Source organism: Pristis pectinata, chromosome 14 (assembly GCF_009764475.1).
Source record: "Pristis pectinata isolate sPriPec2 chromosome 14, sPriPec2.1.pri, whole genome shotgun sequence".
Lineage (NCBI taxonomy): Eukaryota > Metazoa > Chordata > Chondrichthyes > Rhinopristiformes > Pristidae > Pristis > Pristis pectinata.
Window position 1 is genome coordinate 6,079,870 of NC_067418.1, and position 17,597 is coordinate 6,097,466.

Consider the following 17,597-nt stretch of genomic DNA (forward strand, 5'->3'; position numbering starts at 1 on the left):
ACCTCTGCCGGCAGTGCGTTCCACGCACCCACCACTCTCTGTGTAAAAAAACTTACCCCTGACATCCCCCTTATACCTTCCTCCAATCACCTTAAAATGATGTCCCCTCATGTTAGCCATTGTCGCCCTGGGAAAAATTCTCTGACTGTCCACTCGATCTATGCCTTTTATCATCTTGTACACCTCTATCGAGTCACCGCTCATCCTTCTTCTCTCCAAAGAGAAAAGCCCTAGCTCACTCAACCTATCCTCATAAGACATGCTCTCCAATCCAGGCAACATCCTGGTAAATCTCCTCTGCACACTCTCTAAAGCTTCCACATCCTTTCTATAATGAGGCGACCAGGAAATGAACACAGTACTCCAAGTGTGGCCTAACCAGAGTTCTATAGAGCTGCAACATTACCTGGCAACTCTTGAACTCAGTACCCCGACTAATGAAGGCCAACACACCATACGCCTTCTTAACAACCCTATTGACCTGCGCAGCAACCTTGAGGGATCTATGGACGTGGACCCCAAGATCCCTCTGTTCCTCCACACTGCTAAGAGTCCTGCCATTAACATGATGGCTGCATTAAAAAAGTGCGCTTTATTTAATCCCAAGGTGTTAAGTGTTTGTTGTTATTATAAAACTCTAGTTAGGCTGCATCTGGAGTATTACATTCAATTCTGGTTGCCCCTTTATAGGAAGGATGTGGAGGCTTTGGAGAGGGTGCAGAACAGGTTTACCAGGATGCTGCCTGGATTAGAGGGCATATGCCTTGAGGAGAGGTTGGACAAACTTGGGTTGTTTTCTCTGGAGCAGCAGAGACTGAGGGGAGACCAGATAGGGGTTTATAAGAGGTATAGATGGCGGAGACTGCCAGCATCTTTCTCCCAGAGTCGAAATGTTTAATACTAGAGGGCATGCATTTGAGGTGAAAGGGGGTAAATTCAAAGGAGATGTGTGGGGCAATTTTTTTTTACACAGGGAGTGGTGGGTGCCTGGAATGTGCTGCCAGGCGTGGTGGTGGAGGCAGATATGATAGAGGTGGTTAAGAGGATCTTAGATAGGCACATGGATGTGCAGAGAATGGAGGGATATGGACACTGTGTAGGCAGAAGGGTTTAGTTTAGTGAAGTATTTAATTACTAGTTTAGTTCAGCACAACATCATGGGCCAAAGGGCCTGTTCCTGTGCTGTGTTGTTCTACGTAAGTGCAATGATACATGTCCTGTCCTAGTGTTGAGCAGTGGATTATTTTTAAACAGGTAACATTGCACAGATAACATCAATATATTAATTTGAATTTTGCTTTCTCTCTCTCTCTCTCTCTCTCTCTCTCTCTCTCTCTCACTGTCTCTCTGTCTCTCAACAGCTATAGCAGAAAAGAATGACTGGGTAGACAACTTTCATCTGAAATTCCTGGGTTCAGTGCAAGTGCCCTACCATAAAGGGAATGACGTGTTGTGTGCAGCCATGCAGAAGGTAAAGTGAAGCCAAGCCAACAAAGACCTGTCTTCTGCAATGGATCCATGCCACTGACGGCTTTGTGGGCACCACTCTTGCCTCTGGGTCAACAGGCTGTGGGTTTGAGTCCCACTCTGGATTCTAGAGCACAACAGCCTCACGGTGCACTATTAGAAATGTTGTTTCTAGGTTGACACATTCTTTCATTGGATGAATGGATCTCTCAGTTCAATTTAAGAGGTGCGTTGACGCCATTTTGAAGTCGTGCTTGGGGCCAGTATTTGTTCTTCGATCAACATCACTAAAAACAGAGTCATTGTTGCATTGGTACCAGTGGGATCTTGCTGGCTGTGGCTTTTCCAACATTACAGGAGTGACTGCCATTCATAGAGCTCCCCGCTTGTGGCAGAGCCTTTGTCAATTCATGAAAGGAGCTGCCTAAACGTAGAAATGTATGGCACAGAAGGAGGCCATTGGCCCACTGCGTCCAATCCCGGCCATACACGGGCTGTTTAGGATCCTCGTGTTGTCCTGTGGTTCTGGAGGTTATGGCTCTTCAAGTGGTCACCTCAGTACTTTTTAACTGTGATGGGGGGGGTTTCTGCCTCCACCCCACTTTCAGTGAGTTGCAGATGTTGCTGCACTCCTGGCGAAAATAATTTTCCTCAGTTTTCGTCATTAAAGAACTATGGACAGGTTACAGCACTTGAAGAGGCCATTTGGCCCATTGAATGCATGCCCCCACACTCTCCCCTCAGCCCTACAGATTTTCCCCTTTCAGGCAGTCATCCGGCTCCCTTTCAAAAGCCACAATTGCATCTGCCTGCACTCTCTCAACCCTGGCAGTGCATCCGAACCACTCACTGTGTGGAAAAGTTTTTTTTAGTTGCACTTTGTTTCTTTTGCCAATCGTGAACACTCTGCATTCTCCAGCTCTTGACCCCTCCGCCAGTCAGAACAGTCTCTATCTCTCCACTCTGTTCCTACCCATTATCGAATCAAATCCCCTCACAACCTCGATACCAAGAAGAACAACCCCCACACTGTGCTGTAGGTCCGTGTAATTAAAGTCTCTCGTGCCTGGAATCATTTTAATAAATCTATTCTGCATCCTTTCGGAGGTACATAGAACAGAACAGCACAGGCCCTTCGGCCCACCATGTCTGTGCTGACCATGATGCCAATTTAAACTAATCCCATCTGCCTGCACATGGTCTGTATCCCTCCATTCCCTGCCTGTTCATGTGTCTGTCTAAAGGCCTCGTAAACATTGCTGTTGTATCTGCTTCCACCACCACGTCCCCTGGCAGCCCGTTCCAGGCACCCACCACTCTCTGCATTAAAAATAACTTGCCTCACAAATCTCCTTTAAACTTTCACCCTCTCACCTTAAACCTATGTCCATTAGTATTTGAAAAAGATTCTGACTGTCTACCCTATCGATGCCTCCCATAATTTTATAAACTTCTATCAGGTCTCCCCTCAGCCTCCGACACTCCAGAGAAAACAATTCAAGTTTGTCCAACCTCTCCTTATAGCACCTGCCCTCTAATCCAGGCAACATCTTGCTGAACCTCTTCTGCACCCTCTCCAAAACCTCCACATCCTTCCTATAGTGTGGCAACCAGAACTGCACACAGTACTCCAAATGTGGCCTGACCAAAGTTTTATACAGCTGTAATATGACTTCCGGACTTCCATACTCAACACCCTGACCGATGAAGGCAAGAAGGTACGCCTTCTTTACCACCCCATCTACTTGTGTTGCCACTTTCAGTGAGCTACGGACTTGCACCCCAAGATTCCTCCATACATAAGTGCAGCTAAGGTCCCACCATTGACTGAATACATATCTTTCCTAAAGTGTGCCGACAACTGGAGTTTTGGGTTTTCTTTTATAGAGGTTCATTGTGACTTTTTCTTCACTTCCACCTCCCAGCCTCTGTCGCTATTCCCGCCCTCCCCTCCCCCATCTGCCTATCACCCCTCCTACCGGGATCCACCTATCACCTGCCAGCTCTTGCTCCACCCCTTCCCTCCACCTTTTTATACCGGCTACCTCCCCTCTGTCTTTCAGTCCAGGTGAAGGGTCTCGACCCGAAACATCAGCTGTCTACTTCCTTTGATAGATGCTGCCTGACCCGCTGAGTCCCTCCAGCGCTTTGTGTGTCGCTTCAGATCCCAGCATCTGAGGTCTCCTGTGTCTCCTCTTTAAAGGTTGCCTAGTTTACCTGCTAATCTTTGATTTCCATTCACAATGAGCCAGATCTGTTTTCATTGCGTTAAAACTGGCCCCTTTCCAATTGATTTTACCATAGTGTTCCATATCCTTTCCATAACTGTTCTAAACTTTATGACATTATGATTGCTACTCCCTAGATGCTCCCCTCAATGACTCTTGCTCCACTGGACCTGTCTCATTTCCCAGAACCCAGTCCAGCAGTGATGCCATGAGTTGGAACATGCCCATCAAGAACGTTCTCCCAAGCATTCTTCAAAAGTTCTTCCAAAGTTCTGATGGCCCCAGACCTGACGAGTTGATGGTTTCTCCTTCCACAGGGACTGACCTGCTGAGTTTTTCTCGCACTTCTTGTTTTTATTTCAAATTTCCAACATCTGCGGTTTTATTCTGATCTTCAAAAATTCTTCTCCCTCCTTTCCCCTAATGTTATCAGATATTAGGTGACCATTCCTATCCCAAATTAATTTAACCTCCCCCCACGTTACATGCAAACCTCGCCTGGAAGACATTGATTCTGATCCTGTTGAGGTGCAACCGGTTTGATCTGTACGGGTCTTGCCTTCCACAGAACAGCTCCCCCAGCATATCGAAGGACCTCCCTCGCGTATCCATCTCTCCAGTCACATTTTCATCTGAACTATCCTCTTATTTCCATACTTAGTTTCTGTTTATAACTATGTCGTCAACTGTGATACCATCGTAATAGACCTTCTCTCTGCCCTTTCCAATGAGTTTGCATCCTTCCTGTAGTGTGGTGACCAGAACCCTGCACAATTCCCTGGCTGCAGACAAACTGGAGGGTTGTGTGTCAGCTGATAAAAGTAAATATCCTGTTAGTCATCTTAACCACCTTTTCTACCTGTCCTTGCATGATCTTTGATTCCCTACCTTCTCTAAGGTCACTTTGTGCCTCATCACAAACTTTCTCCTCAGTTGCTGGTAGCTAGTTGCAGATATATAGTAGGGCTTCTCCTATCGGTCAAGTGTGTTGCTGAAGAGAATTCTGTATCACACCTTGGAAATTGTCGGTGAAGAGTTACCAGACCTCAAGTCATTTACCTGGGAGACGTCACCAGAAACTGGTTTCTTTTTGAGATGGACATGGGGTGATTTGCTGGCAATACTGCTTCCTCGCAAGCAGACATTCACAAACAACTCAGCCGATTTTCATCTCAAGGTTGCAAGAGGTTTCGGGGGTGCCAGACAATCAGATACTTGCATTCCTCTTAACATCATTCACAACTTCAGTGTGTCCCACAGAACTTTCTAACCGGACAAGTAATTTAAAATGTCTACACTGTGTGGCAACCAGTTTGTGCACCGTGAACTCCAGTATAAACATCTGGGGTTTTTGCTCAGTTATGTTGGTGTTTCTTGATGCATCTTGCCCGAATTCTTGCCACAATGCAAACAGAATCTTGAGCGTAACTTATTTTCAGGGTCAAGTTGAGCTCCTGTGATATTTTGTGCTAGTTTATGAAAACCTCTTGGAGACAGGCCCCACCCACAAACCCATGTCCCCAAGGTGAACTTTAATCACCAAAGGAAGTTTCTGCAAAACTTATGTGAGCTTGAAACTGTTAAGACTGGGCAAGGACACTGACAGACATGTTTTCGTGGATTTTGAATATAATTACTTTTAATTCACTTGGAATCTGGCACTGTATCCTGATCTATCAAGCAAGTGTTTCCATGTAGTTTTAACAAATAATTTTCAGTCATTTAAAATTGGGTTAGCAAAGGGTGAATTGGTGCTCTGATTAAAATGCGATATAACAAGGTTTATCAGTCAACTGTACCTGCTTATTACTCTTAAGTTTAGTCATGGAGTCTTATAGCTTGGAAACAAGTCCTTCAGCCCATTGAGTGCATGCCAACCATCAAGAACCTGTCCACACTAATCCCATTTTATTCTCTTTATATTCCCACCAATTTCCCCAGATTCTACCACTCACCTACACATTGGGGGCAAATTTACAGCAGCCATTTAACCCACCAACCTGCATGTCTTGGGGGTGTGAGAGGGAACTGGAGCAGCCAAGAGAAACCCATGTAGTCACAGGGAGAACGTGCAAACTCCACACAGACAGCACCAGATGCCAAGACTGGACCTGGGTCACCGGAGCCATGAGATAGCCTGCTCACTGAGCCACCTCACAAAGAATGTTATTTAAGCAAAATTTACTTTTTAACGAATGCGTATTAGAACACACAAAGCGCTGGAGGAACTCAGCGGGTCAGGCAGCATCTACGGAGGGAAATGGACAGTCAGTGTCTCAGGTCGAGACCCTTCATCTGGACTGGAAAGGAAGAGGGGAGACGGCCAATATAAAAGGTGGGGGGAAGGGGCAGAGCAAGAGCTGGCAGGTGATAGGTGGATCCAGGTGAGGTGGGGGGGTTGGTGACGGGCAGATGGGGGAGGGTGGGAACGGTGTCAGAAGCTGGGAGGTGACAGGTGGAGGTGACAAAGGGCTGAAGATGATGGAATCCAATAGGAGAGAACAGGGGACCATGGAATAAAGGGAGGGAGGTGGGGAGGGGACCCAGTGGGAGGGGTGTGTGGGTGATGGGCAGATGGAGGGGGTGGGGGAGTGGAGAGAGAGAGAGGGTGATGGGGGCCAGTTGGATCAGGAGGAGAGAGGGAAAAGGAAGATAGGGGTAAAGCGATGGAGGGGAGCGGTTTCCAGAAGTTTGAGAATTCGATGCTCATGCTGCCAGCCCTGGGGGAATGTGAGGGGCTGTTCCTCGAATTTTCCCTTGGCTGTGACCTGGCAGTGGAGGAGGCCATGGACAGACATGTCAGTGTAGGGGATGGGAAGTGAAATTGAATTGGCTGCCCACCAGGACAAACTGGCTGGCACAGGCAGACCGAGCGGAGGTGCTCGACGAAGCCGTCCCCCAATCTGCATTTTAGGATGTTGCCCGATAGTTTGGGCTCAGGGCAGATTTTACACCTGGTATTGTGCAAGTGATTCGTGCATAAGTTCAGAAAAAGTCCCTCAAAGTGTGCCAGTTTCTCTCAGTTGTGGAAACCCCACCCATGTTTAGATAGCAAAGTCCAAGATGAAAGCTATTGGCTTTGCCAATGTTTACCCTTCAATCTACTGCCCGCAAAGCAGATCATTTGCTCATTACCTCCTATTTGTGGGAGCTTTCTGTGCACATCTTGGGTGTCACATAACAATGAAAATACCTCAAAAGTGATCATTCTCTGTAAAACACCTTGTGATATCCTGAAAGGGATGTGGAAGAAGGCCTGCCGTTCATTTCTGTGTGAACCTTAAAGTAAATGCAATGATGTTGAGTTAAACCGCTCTCTTAAGTGCAATGTCTCAACTTCTTGTAAAGTACACATGGTTTGCATTCCTCCTAATAGATCGCAACAACGAGAAGATTGACTGTGCAATTCAATCCTCCTTCCAGCTGTGTGTTGGAGATTAGCATGCGGGGAATTAAAATAGCTGTGCAACTCGAGGGACCTGGTGCCTATGAGAAGGTAAATCTTACCTGTAGTGTTTCTGCAAATTGGGTAAATTGGTTTATTATTGTTATAAGTACTGAGGTGCAGTGAAAAACTCTGTTTTTACGTGCAATCCATACGGATCATTTCATCACATCAGAATCAGGTTTATTATCACTGACTTAAATGATGTGAAATTTGTTGTTTTGCGGCAACAGTACAGTGCAAAGACTTAAAATTACTATAAGTTGCAAAAATAAATAAACTGTGCAAAAAATGTACGAGGGAATGTACATGGACGGTTCAGAAATCTGATGACAGAGGGGAAGAAGCTGTTCCTGAATTGTTGAGTGTGGGTCTTCAGGCTCCTGTACCTCCTCCCCGATGGTCGTAACTAGAAGAGAGCATGTCCCGGGTGGTGAGGGTCCTCGGTGATGGATGCTGCCTTCTTGAGGCGCCACCTCTTGAAGATGTCCTCGATGGTGGGGAGGGTTGTGCCCGTGATGGAGCTGGGCTGAGTCTACAACCATCTGCGACCTCTTGTGATCCTGTGCATTGGAGCCTCCATACAAGGCTGTGATGCAACCAGTCAGAATGTTCTCCACCGTACATCTATAGAAATTTGTAAGAGCCTTTGGTGACATACCCTCAAACTCCTAATGAAATAAAGTTGCTGGCGTGCCTTCTTCATGACTGCATCAATGTGTTGGGCTCAGGATAGATCCTCTGAGATGTTGATGCCCAGGAACTTGAAGCTGCTCACCCTTTCCACCGCTGACCCCTCAATGAGGACTGGTGTGTGTTCTCCCAACTTTACTTTCCTGAGGTCCACAATCAATTCCTTTGTGGTAGTTTACATTACATTGAGGTTTTTGCATCATAATTACATTGAGGTAGTACAAGGGAAAATAATAACAGAATGCAGAATGAAGTGGTCAGGTTACAGAGAAAGTGCAGTGCAGGCAGACAATAAGGTGCAAGGTCATAACGAGGTAGATTGTGCGGTCAAGAGTCTGTCTTATCATACAAGAGTCCATCTTATTGTACAAGAGATCCATTCAAGAGGCTTATAACAGCGGGATAGAAGCTGTCCTTGAGCCTGGTGGTACGTGCTTTCAGGCTTTTGTATCTTCTGCCTGATGGGAGGGGGGAGAATAGAGAATGTCCCGGGTGAGTAGAGACGATGACCCCATTGCACTTTGGCCAAACCTTTGCTTTTTTCAAATGTGTTCTTTTTTTCAGGATGAGACATTGCTGGTAAGGTCAGCATTTACTGTCCATCCCTAACTGCCCTCGAGAAAGTGCTCCACCACCTTGAATTAGGTGTGTTGATGGTGCTCCCAAGGTGTTGCTGGGGAGGGAATTCCAAGAGTTAGGCCCAGCAATAACGAAGGACCAGCGATATATTTTCCAGTTTTCAGTATGGAGGGGAATCTGCAGGTGGTTCTCTTCTGATGTACCTGCTTCCCTTGTCCTTCTGAATGGTGGCCGTCACAGGTTTGGGAAGTGCGTTCAGAGTGACCTGGGCAAACACGTGCGGTGCATTCTGCAGATGGTACTGCATCCATTGTGCACAGTTGGTGGAGGGGAAGAATGCGTAGGGGAGGTGGATAGGGTTGCAATTGTCCTGGATGATATTGAGTTTCCTGATTATTGGAATGCATTCATCCGGGCAAGTGAAGGGCTCTCCATCAGGCTCCTGCCTCCTGTCTTGGAGATGGTGGAAATTTATTGGGATATAGGAAAATGAGTCACTCTCTACAGGATAGGATAAGATATCTTTATTAATCACATGTACAGATAAGATAAGATTTCCTTATTAGTCACATGTACATCGAAACACACAGTAAAATACATCTTTTTGCGTAGTGTTCTGGGGGCAGCCCGCAAATGTTGCCACGCTTCCGGTGCCAATGTAGAATGCCCTCAACTTCCCAACCCTTACGTCTTTGGAATGTGGGAGGAAACCGGAGCACCCGGAGGAAACCCACGCAGACACAGGGAGAATGTACAAACTCCTTACAGGCAGTGGCCGGATTTGAACCCTGGTCGTTGGCACTGTAAAGAGTTACGCTAACCACTACACTACTTTGCCTGCCCCTGAGCTCTGAGCTCAGTCTTTGAACTGTTCCTATCGGCACAGACTATTTATTGACAACGTGCCCTCACCCAATGAGTTGGCGTTGGATTGGGTCTCGGTAACTCATGGTACACCAAACAAAGTCAATTTACTATGAAAATAGTCCAAATCGCAGAGAAATCAGAAACTACAGCACTCCTCCCAAAAAGCAGGGTAAATGTTTCAGGAAAATTCAGTGAATGGAAGATAGGTACATATCAATTAAGTCAATTTGTCACTTACTGATCTCCAATCTTGATTGACAGAGGAATTAGCCAATCATCTGCAGTCACCTGGCTATAGAACAGTTATGATAAGCAAATACTGTGCAAAATTCTTCCACTTTGACAGCAGTGAAAGCACAGTGGACTGTTTTCTATTTCATATTTTAACTTCATCGTAAAGTAGAAGGAAGCCATTCAGTCCCTTGAGTCTATGCTACTTCATAGAGCAATCCCACTCCCCTGGATTTTCATCAACACCCCACCACCTCAAATTAAGGTCATGGAGTTTTGCCTCACAGAAACAGGCCACTCGGTTCACCCGTCTACACGAAACCAATTTGCCCACATTAGGACTGTATTCATTTATGCCTTGCTGATTTACATGTCTGTCTAAATGCCTCTTAAGCGTGGTGATTGTATCCAATTCTCTAACACTCACCCACACACTAGGGACAATATACATCAATCCGCAAGTCTTTGGGACGTGGGAGGAAACTGGAGCACCCAAGGGAAACCCACACAGTCCCAGGGAGAACAAGCAAACTCCACCCCAGACAGTGCCCGAGGTCAGGATTGAACCCGTGTCTCCGGCGCTGTGAGGCGGTGGCTCTACTTGCTGAGCCACTGAGCTGCCCTTACTGTGCATTAATTCCTCTTCTCTGTTATCTTCTTGCAGGGCAGTAAATGCAGTCACTTCTTCCAGTTGAAGAATGTTTCATTCTGTGGATATCATCCAAAGAACACCAAGTAAGTGAAGGCTTAATGTTCACCCATCCCCAGAGTTTGCAGATGGTATCAATGAGGCAGAGACACCCTCTGCACCACTGCAGGGCAAGAAAGGGTCTTCAGAAACTTTACAATCTTTGCTGCACCACATCCTCTATCTAAGACCTTTCTTTTGCAGAACCACAGAGATACAGCACAGAAACAGGCCCTTCGGCCCGCTGAGTCCGTGCCGACCATCAACCACTCATTTACACAACATTAATCCCATTTTTAATTTTTTCCACATTCTCATTAGCTCCCCCCAGATTCCATCAATCACCTGCACACTGGGGAAGATTTACTGTGGCCAATTAACCTACCAATCCATATGTCTTTGGGATGTGGAGGGAAACCAGAAACCCAGAGAAACCCATGCAGTCGCAGGGAGAACGTGTAAATTCCACACAGACAGCACCGGAGGTCAGGAATGAACCAGGGTCTCTGGCGCTCCGAGGCAGTATCCAGTCAGCCAGTTGTGTCTTTGTATCTGCACATTCCAGACCTGGAAGTTCTTGAATCCATCCAGCTGTCTGGTAGAGACCTATCAGAGTGCAATCTGACCACAGGCAATCCAAACCCAATCCTATCCTAGCCACAGCCAATTTGAACCCAACTCATTCCCATGGCCAGTGAGAATTTGATCCAACCCAACCATGGCCAATCAAAAGCCAAACTGGCCATGGCCAATGAGAACCTGAGCCATGTCTAAGCACATAATTACTTCCACGTCCAAGCAATCGTTGTGTGACCGTCTCAGATAGTCCATTGATCTGAAGGAGGATGAAGCATCAAACGTTGATCTAGAGGGGAGGACTCCTGCAGTAGCACCAAACAAACCATCCTGACTGGACCCACCCAACCTGACCTGAATTCAAATGCTTTCTGAGAATTCACACCCAACCTGACCCGAACTGACACAGAGGGTTGTGGCCCATGTGTTCAGATAAATAGACAGGCTCCCTGCCTCCACCTTCTCCTCCTCCTCCTCCTCCTCCTCCACCACCTCATTGCCCCCCTTCCCTCCTGGTCAAGGATGGCTTGCTTCCATCCTAGTCCTGTGGGTTCAGGAGTGGCCGAAGAGGGATCCATGGATGGGTGCTGGATGGACAGGTGGGGAGGGAGTGTGCTCCCTCTACCATTTTTCCTGGGCTTCAATATGCATCCAATGAAGAGATCTGAGGTGCTCAGTGCCATCTCAGATGCTCCTCTTCCTTTTTGAGTTGAGTATTCATTGGCCAGTGAGGATGTTACATCATTTTGAGAGCATCATTTCTCAGTTGGATGTGGTCCCCAGATCCAGTGTGTTGGCAGCACCTCACCTCACCTTCCCCTGGCATTGGACCATGGATAGCGTTATGACAAAAGCCACCAATTTACCAACTCTTTGTGGAGCATCTCTGCAGTGGCCAATTGCAACATAGGATATGGCCAGCAGAGTGCCCAATTAACTTGCCTCTCTGAGGGTGTGGTAGACAGGAGGTCTTCCACAGTAATAAAATAAATGAGACTGGAGGTGACAGACGCATGGATCTAAAAAGGTTATGGCATTCCCACTGTAACATACAGTATCATTGAATAGTTCTGGGAAGGACTGAAGAAGCTGGCTGAAAGCATTCAGAATTCTGAAAGGTCTTGATGGAGTAGATAACAAGAAGCTGTTTCCAATAGCAGCAGGGTTGGTGACCAGAGAAAATGGATTTATGGTTTAAAAAGTAATCCAGCTGATATTTTTTTACACAGAGAGTGGTGGGTGCTTGGAATGTGCTGCCAGGGGTGGTGGTGGAGGCAGATAAGATAGAGGCGTTTAAGAGGCTCTTAGCTTGGCACATAAAAATGCAGAGAATGGAGGGATATGGACTGTGTGCTGGCAGAAGGGATTAGTTTAATTAGGCATCATTAGTTCGGCTCAACATTGTCGGCCTGTTCCTGTGCTGTACCGTTCTGTGTTCTATTTGATTTTTGGGATCCAGAATGCATTTCTTGAAATGGCAGTGGGAGCTCCTCAAAAGATATTGGGTAAATACTTGATTAGGACAAACTTGCAGTGCTGTTGGAGACAAAGCAGTGTAAATGGATGGTGCTCTCCACCAGCACAATGTGATGGGCCAAACGGCCTCCCCCATTGTTGTGTGTTGCGGTGAAAAGTCTCATCATTTTCCTTTGCTCTTCTTCTTCCAGATATTTTGGGTTTATTACCAAACATCCTTCAGATCACCGATTTGCTTGCCACGTTTTTGTCTCCGAGGATTCAACAAAGCCAATTGCGGAATCAGTAGGGTAGGCAGTGTGCTCTCTCTCAAACTCTCTTGTGTGAAGTCGGAGGTGTCAGTTCAGCAGTGCAGTAATAAACACTTTACAGGAAAAAAAATAAGATATCTTTATTAGTCACATGTACATCGAAACACACAGTGAAATGCACCTTTTGCGTAGAGTGTTCTGGGGGCAGCCTGCAAGTGTCGCCACACTTCTGGCGCCAACATAGCACGCCCACAACTTCCTAACCCGTACGTCTTTGGAATGTGGGAGGAAACCGGAGCACCCGGAGGAAACCCACGCAGACACACAGGGAGAACGTACAAACTCCTTACAGACAGCGGCGGGAATTGAACCTGGGTCGCTGGCGCTGTAATAGCGTTACGCTAACCGCTACACTACCGTGCCTGCATGACAATGGTTCTCAAATTAAAAAGCAAAGTCAAAAAGTAAAAGAAAAATAAACAGCATATATTCAGTCAAGTTGGACTCCCTTGAAACATATGTTAAAAGACTCAAGTTAAAGCTTTGACTTCCATTGAACAAGTTTCACATTAAACAATCCGAGTTAGCGGGTCTACAGTAGCACAAGGTAACAACTGTAGCAACACTTCCCCGAAGGTAGGTGGTACTCAGCACATTTGCAAGATATCATATTCGAATAGAGCCATGATGGTGCACTTAATAAGACTAGATCCCATGTGTCCAGGGTCTTTTTGTCCCTTAGAGGTCCCACCGTATCTTCAGTCTGCTTCAGGCTCACCTTGGATCATAAGGGTTTGCGTTCAAGTCACACTTCAGACACCTGTGCCCCAAAATCTTGGCTATGGTGTCCATAATAAGATGTATTTCACTGGTCCATGCATTAGTAATGAAAGGTCAGAGGTCTAAGGCCATCATGAGTGGAGGAGGAATATTAAATAAAGACAGAAAATATGGAAATACTCAGTAGGTCAGCCTCCACATGTGGGAAGAGAAACAGAGTCAACGTTTTAGGTTGAAGACGCTCCGTCAGAGCTGGGGAAGAGAAAAAAGAAGCTGGTGCAGGTTCTCGACCCGAAACGTCGACAATTCCTTTCCCCCCTCAGAGCTCGACCCACTGAGTTCCTCCAGCAGCTTGTTTGTTGGTCCAGGTCCCAGCATCTGCAATCTCTTGTGTCTTGGCATCAGAGGCTCATTAAGCTGCAGGGATGGTGGGGGAGTGGGACATCTTTGATAGGGTAAAACTGGGATGACCATGGGCATAAGTTGTAAACAGAGTTATCTGGTCAGTGTTAGAGAGAGAGAATGTAGACAAAAGAATGTAGGAGTTGCAAAATGTAGAGCAGAAAGACATGCCCGGCAGGTGGACAACTGATAAAGACAGAAATCAAGTTACCTGAAGTTGTAGAGTTCAACATTAACTCCAGAAGGCTGCAACTTGCCCACACAGGAGACAAGGTGCTGTTCATCAAGCATGTGTTGGGCCTCATTGCAATAGTACAGGAGGCCACAGACAAATAGGTCAGTGTGAGTGTGGGAATCCACTGAATGCAGGTGGTCTGCGGGGTGATCACCCAATCTGCATGGCCTCTCCAGTGTAGGGGAGACCACATTACACCGAAAGCAGTGCACTGGATTGGAAGACTTGCATACCAGGTGAAGCAGTGATTCACTTGCACTTCTTCCATTATACGATGAGATGGACTCTGACCTTACGATCTACCTTGTTGTGACCTTGCACCTTATTGCACTGCACTTTCTCTGTAGCTGTGACACTTTACTCTGTACTGTTATTGTTTTTACTTGTACTACATCAATGCACTCTGTACTAACTCAACGTAACTGCACTGTGTAATGAATTGACCTGTACAATCGGTATGCAAGACAAGTTTTTCACTGTACCTTGGTACATGTGGCAATAATAAACCAATACCAATACCAACAGGGTTCCCCTGGACACAGGCTCCCAACTATCTGCTTACACAGCTTCAACGACAGCTGGACACTTGTATGTCACCAGGAGCTTCATTAACCTGCTGTGGCCGCATCTCCCTTGATACTCTTAAATCAATGAATGCTTGGAATATTCATCAGTTCATTCTGTGTCTTTGGAGAAATAAAAGGTCATGGACCTGAAACGCTAGCTTGGTTTCTCTCTCCACATATGCTGTCTGACCTGCTGAGCAGTTCCAGCATTTTCTGCTTTATTTCAGACTTCCAGCATCTGCAGTGTTCTGATTTTGGATTCCTTTACACTCTTGTCCAATAAGAACCTATTTATCTCAGTTAATATTCAAAATAAGGCAGCACATATAGACTTTCTCAATATAATTAATATCGTAATCACAGGTAAAATTTATACTGCACAGTGAACTTGAATTAGGAAGATAATGGATAACTTATCCTGAGACAGCAGATGTAATGCAACCCCTCCCACCCCTCCTCCCCACCATCACCCATGTCCCATGTCTCGATCCCTCTTCCATTTCACCATAGATGCACCACAGAAAGCATCCCATCTAGATGCATCATGGCTTGGTACAGAAACTGCTCTGCCCATGACCGCAAGAAACTACAGAGAGTCGTGGACACAGTTCAGCACATTACAGAAACCAGCCTCTCCTCCATGGACTCTATCCACACTTCTTGGTAAAGCAGCCAACGTAATCAAAGACCTCACCCACCCCGGACATTCTCTCTTCTCCCCCCTCCCATCAGGCAGAAGATACAAAAGCCTGAAAGCATGTACCACCAGGCTCAAGGACAGCTTCTATCCCGTTGTTATAAGACTATTGAACGGTTCCCCAGTACGATAAGATGGACTCTTGACCTCACAATCTACCTCGTTATGACCTTGCACCTTATTGTCTGCCTGCACTGCACTTTCTCTGTAACTGTAACACTTTATTCTGCATTATGTTATTGTTTTCCCTTGTACTCTCTCAATGCACTGTTGTAATGAACTGATCTGTATGGATGGCATGTAAAACAAAGTTTTTCACTGTACCTCGGTACACGTGACAATAATAAACCAATTCACCAATTTCAATGGAGTGAGCAGCTTTGACAGTGCCAGGTTGGTATTGGTTTATTATTGTCATGTGAAATGCAGTGAAAAACTTTTGTTTGCATGCCATCCATACAGATTATGCCATACATTCGTACATCAGGGTAGTAAAAAGGAAAACAGAATACAGAATATAGTGTTACAGTTACAGAGAAAGTACAATGCAGGCAGACAATAAGGTGCAAGGGCTATGATGAGGTAGATTGAGAGATCAAGAGTTCATCTTTAACATACAAGAGGTCTGTTCAAAAGTCTGATAACATCAGGGTAGAAGCTGTCGTTGAGCCTGGACAAGCTCTCAAGCTTTCATACCTTCTACCTGACGGGAGAGGGGAGAAGAGAGAATGACCGGGGTGGGAGGGGTCCTTGATTATGTTGGCTGCTTTCCCGAGGCAGTGGGAAGTGTAGCTCCCCCCACCTTCTTATTCTGGCTTCTGCCCTCTTCCTTTCCAGTCTTGATGAAGGGTCTCGGCCCGAAACGTCAACTGTTTATTTCCCTCCGTGGATGCTGCCTGGCCTGCTGAGTTCCTCCAACACTTTTTGTGTATTGCTCCAGATTCCAGCATCTGCAGAATTTCTTGTGTCTTCAATGGAGGGGAGGCTGGTTTGTGTGATGGAACGGGCTGCATTCACAACTCTGCAATTTCTTGCGGTCTTGGGCAAAGCAGTTGCTGTACCGAACTGTGATGCAGCTTCACTAGTTACTGCCCCGGTTATAATTGTCCCTTCCCTTCTCCACACCCCTCTCCTTCCCACCCCATGGCAACTTGCATCTGAAGCTCTTGGGGGAACATAAATGGGGAACTATTTTCCTGCCTTCAAAATTTCTGAGATACAATGATATAGTCTCTGCTGTTTTTCAGTAGATGCTTGGTCCCAGTAAGGTGCAATGACTTAAAAACATTAGTAGGAGCAGGAGTAGGCCATTTGGCACCTCAAGTTTGATCCACTAAGTGAGATCGTGGCTGATCTGATTGTTGGCCACTTTCCTGCTGTTCCCCATAACCCCAGTCTAAAAGTCTCTCGAGAAACAAAGGACTGCAGATGCTGGAATCTAGATGACGCTGGAGGAACTCAGCAGGCCAGGAAGCATCCGTGGAGAAAAGCAGGCAGTCAACATTTTGGGTCAGGACGAAGGGTCCACGGATGCTGCCTGGCCTGCTGAGTTCCTAAAAGTCTCTCGATCTTGTCCTTCGAGGTGCTTACTGATTCAAGGTCATACCAGTGAACAGGGTTTGATCTTGACATTAAAAGCTTTGTGTTTCTGATTGATTTACAGGAGGGCCTTCCAGCAGTTCTACAAAGAATACATTGAGTACACGTGTCCAACAGAAGACATCTATCTGGAGTAGATGCCTCTGGAGGTGCCCAAACCGCTCTGGACTCATCACATCTCATTCTCAAACCCAGCGTGATGCATGGACACTGAGCCAGTGGCTCAATATCAGGATCCAGAATGATGCAACATCTCAATTCAAACCATTTTACCTATTGTTACTTTTGGTCATGCCTCAAGGATTAACGGCATACACCGCCATGAGTTTATGACTTTTATCCTGTTCCTCTGCAAATCCAGACCCACCCATCTAGTGTTCCATTGGTTCACGGCTAAACTGTTCTTGCTTGCTTCATAACCCTTGTGATGCATTTGGTACGCAGTGGGCCAGTGTTTAGATCTGGCTGGAGGAGATGACGCCAAAGCGACAGGGAGTTACGAGATTTGTTGTAACGATGACGTTACGCTTTATTCATTGATAGTGTTGTGTGTAAAGTTCTTAAAATTTGTTCATGGAGTGTGCAACATGGTTTATTTAAAGGTTTGATGACAGCATGTTCTTCTCTACTTTGGTTCTTTGAAGTCCACGCATTGCTTAAAGAAGCCGTAACAACTTTGCAAAGAGGACTGGATGCAACTGAAGATCATGGGATGCCAAGGGTGGCAGCAAACTATTCAACTGCCCACTGGTACATGTCATTGGCATTCTGTTAGGGGTACAGCATCAGCACCAGTAATACTCAGGGGCACTGATTA

At 46.2% G+C, this 17,597-nt stretch overlaps 1 protein-coding gene across 4 annotated transcripts in view; it reads left to right on the top strand.

Annotated features, from left to right (window-relative positions):
• mapk8ip1b (mitogen-activated protein kinase 8 interacting protein 1b) overlaps nucleotides 1-17,396 on the top strand; it is a 198,029-nt gene extending 180,633 nt beyond the window's left edge. For all 4 annotated transcript variants that reach the window (XM_052028808.1, XM_052028806.1, XM_052028807.1 and 1 more), the window contains exons 8-12: nucleotides 1,362-1,471; nucleotides 7,072-7,191; nucleotides 10,175-10,245; nucleotides 12,442-12,540; nucleotides 16,845-17,396. In XM_052028808.1, coding sequence (XP_051884768.1) covers nucleotides 1,362-1,471; nucleotides 7,072-7,191; nucleotides 10,175-10,245; nucleotides 12,442-12,540; nucleotides 16,845-16,917 — 473 coding nt within the window. In that variant the 3' untranslated portion in view covers nucleotides 16,918-17,396. The remainder of the gene's footprint in view (nucleotides 1-1,361; nucleotides 1,472-7,071; nucleotides 7,192-10,174; nucleotides 10,246-12,441; nucleotides 12,541-16,844) is intronic.
• The last annotated feature ends 201 nt before the right edge of the window (nucleotides 17,397-17,597 follow it).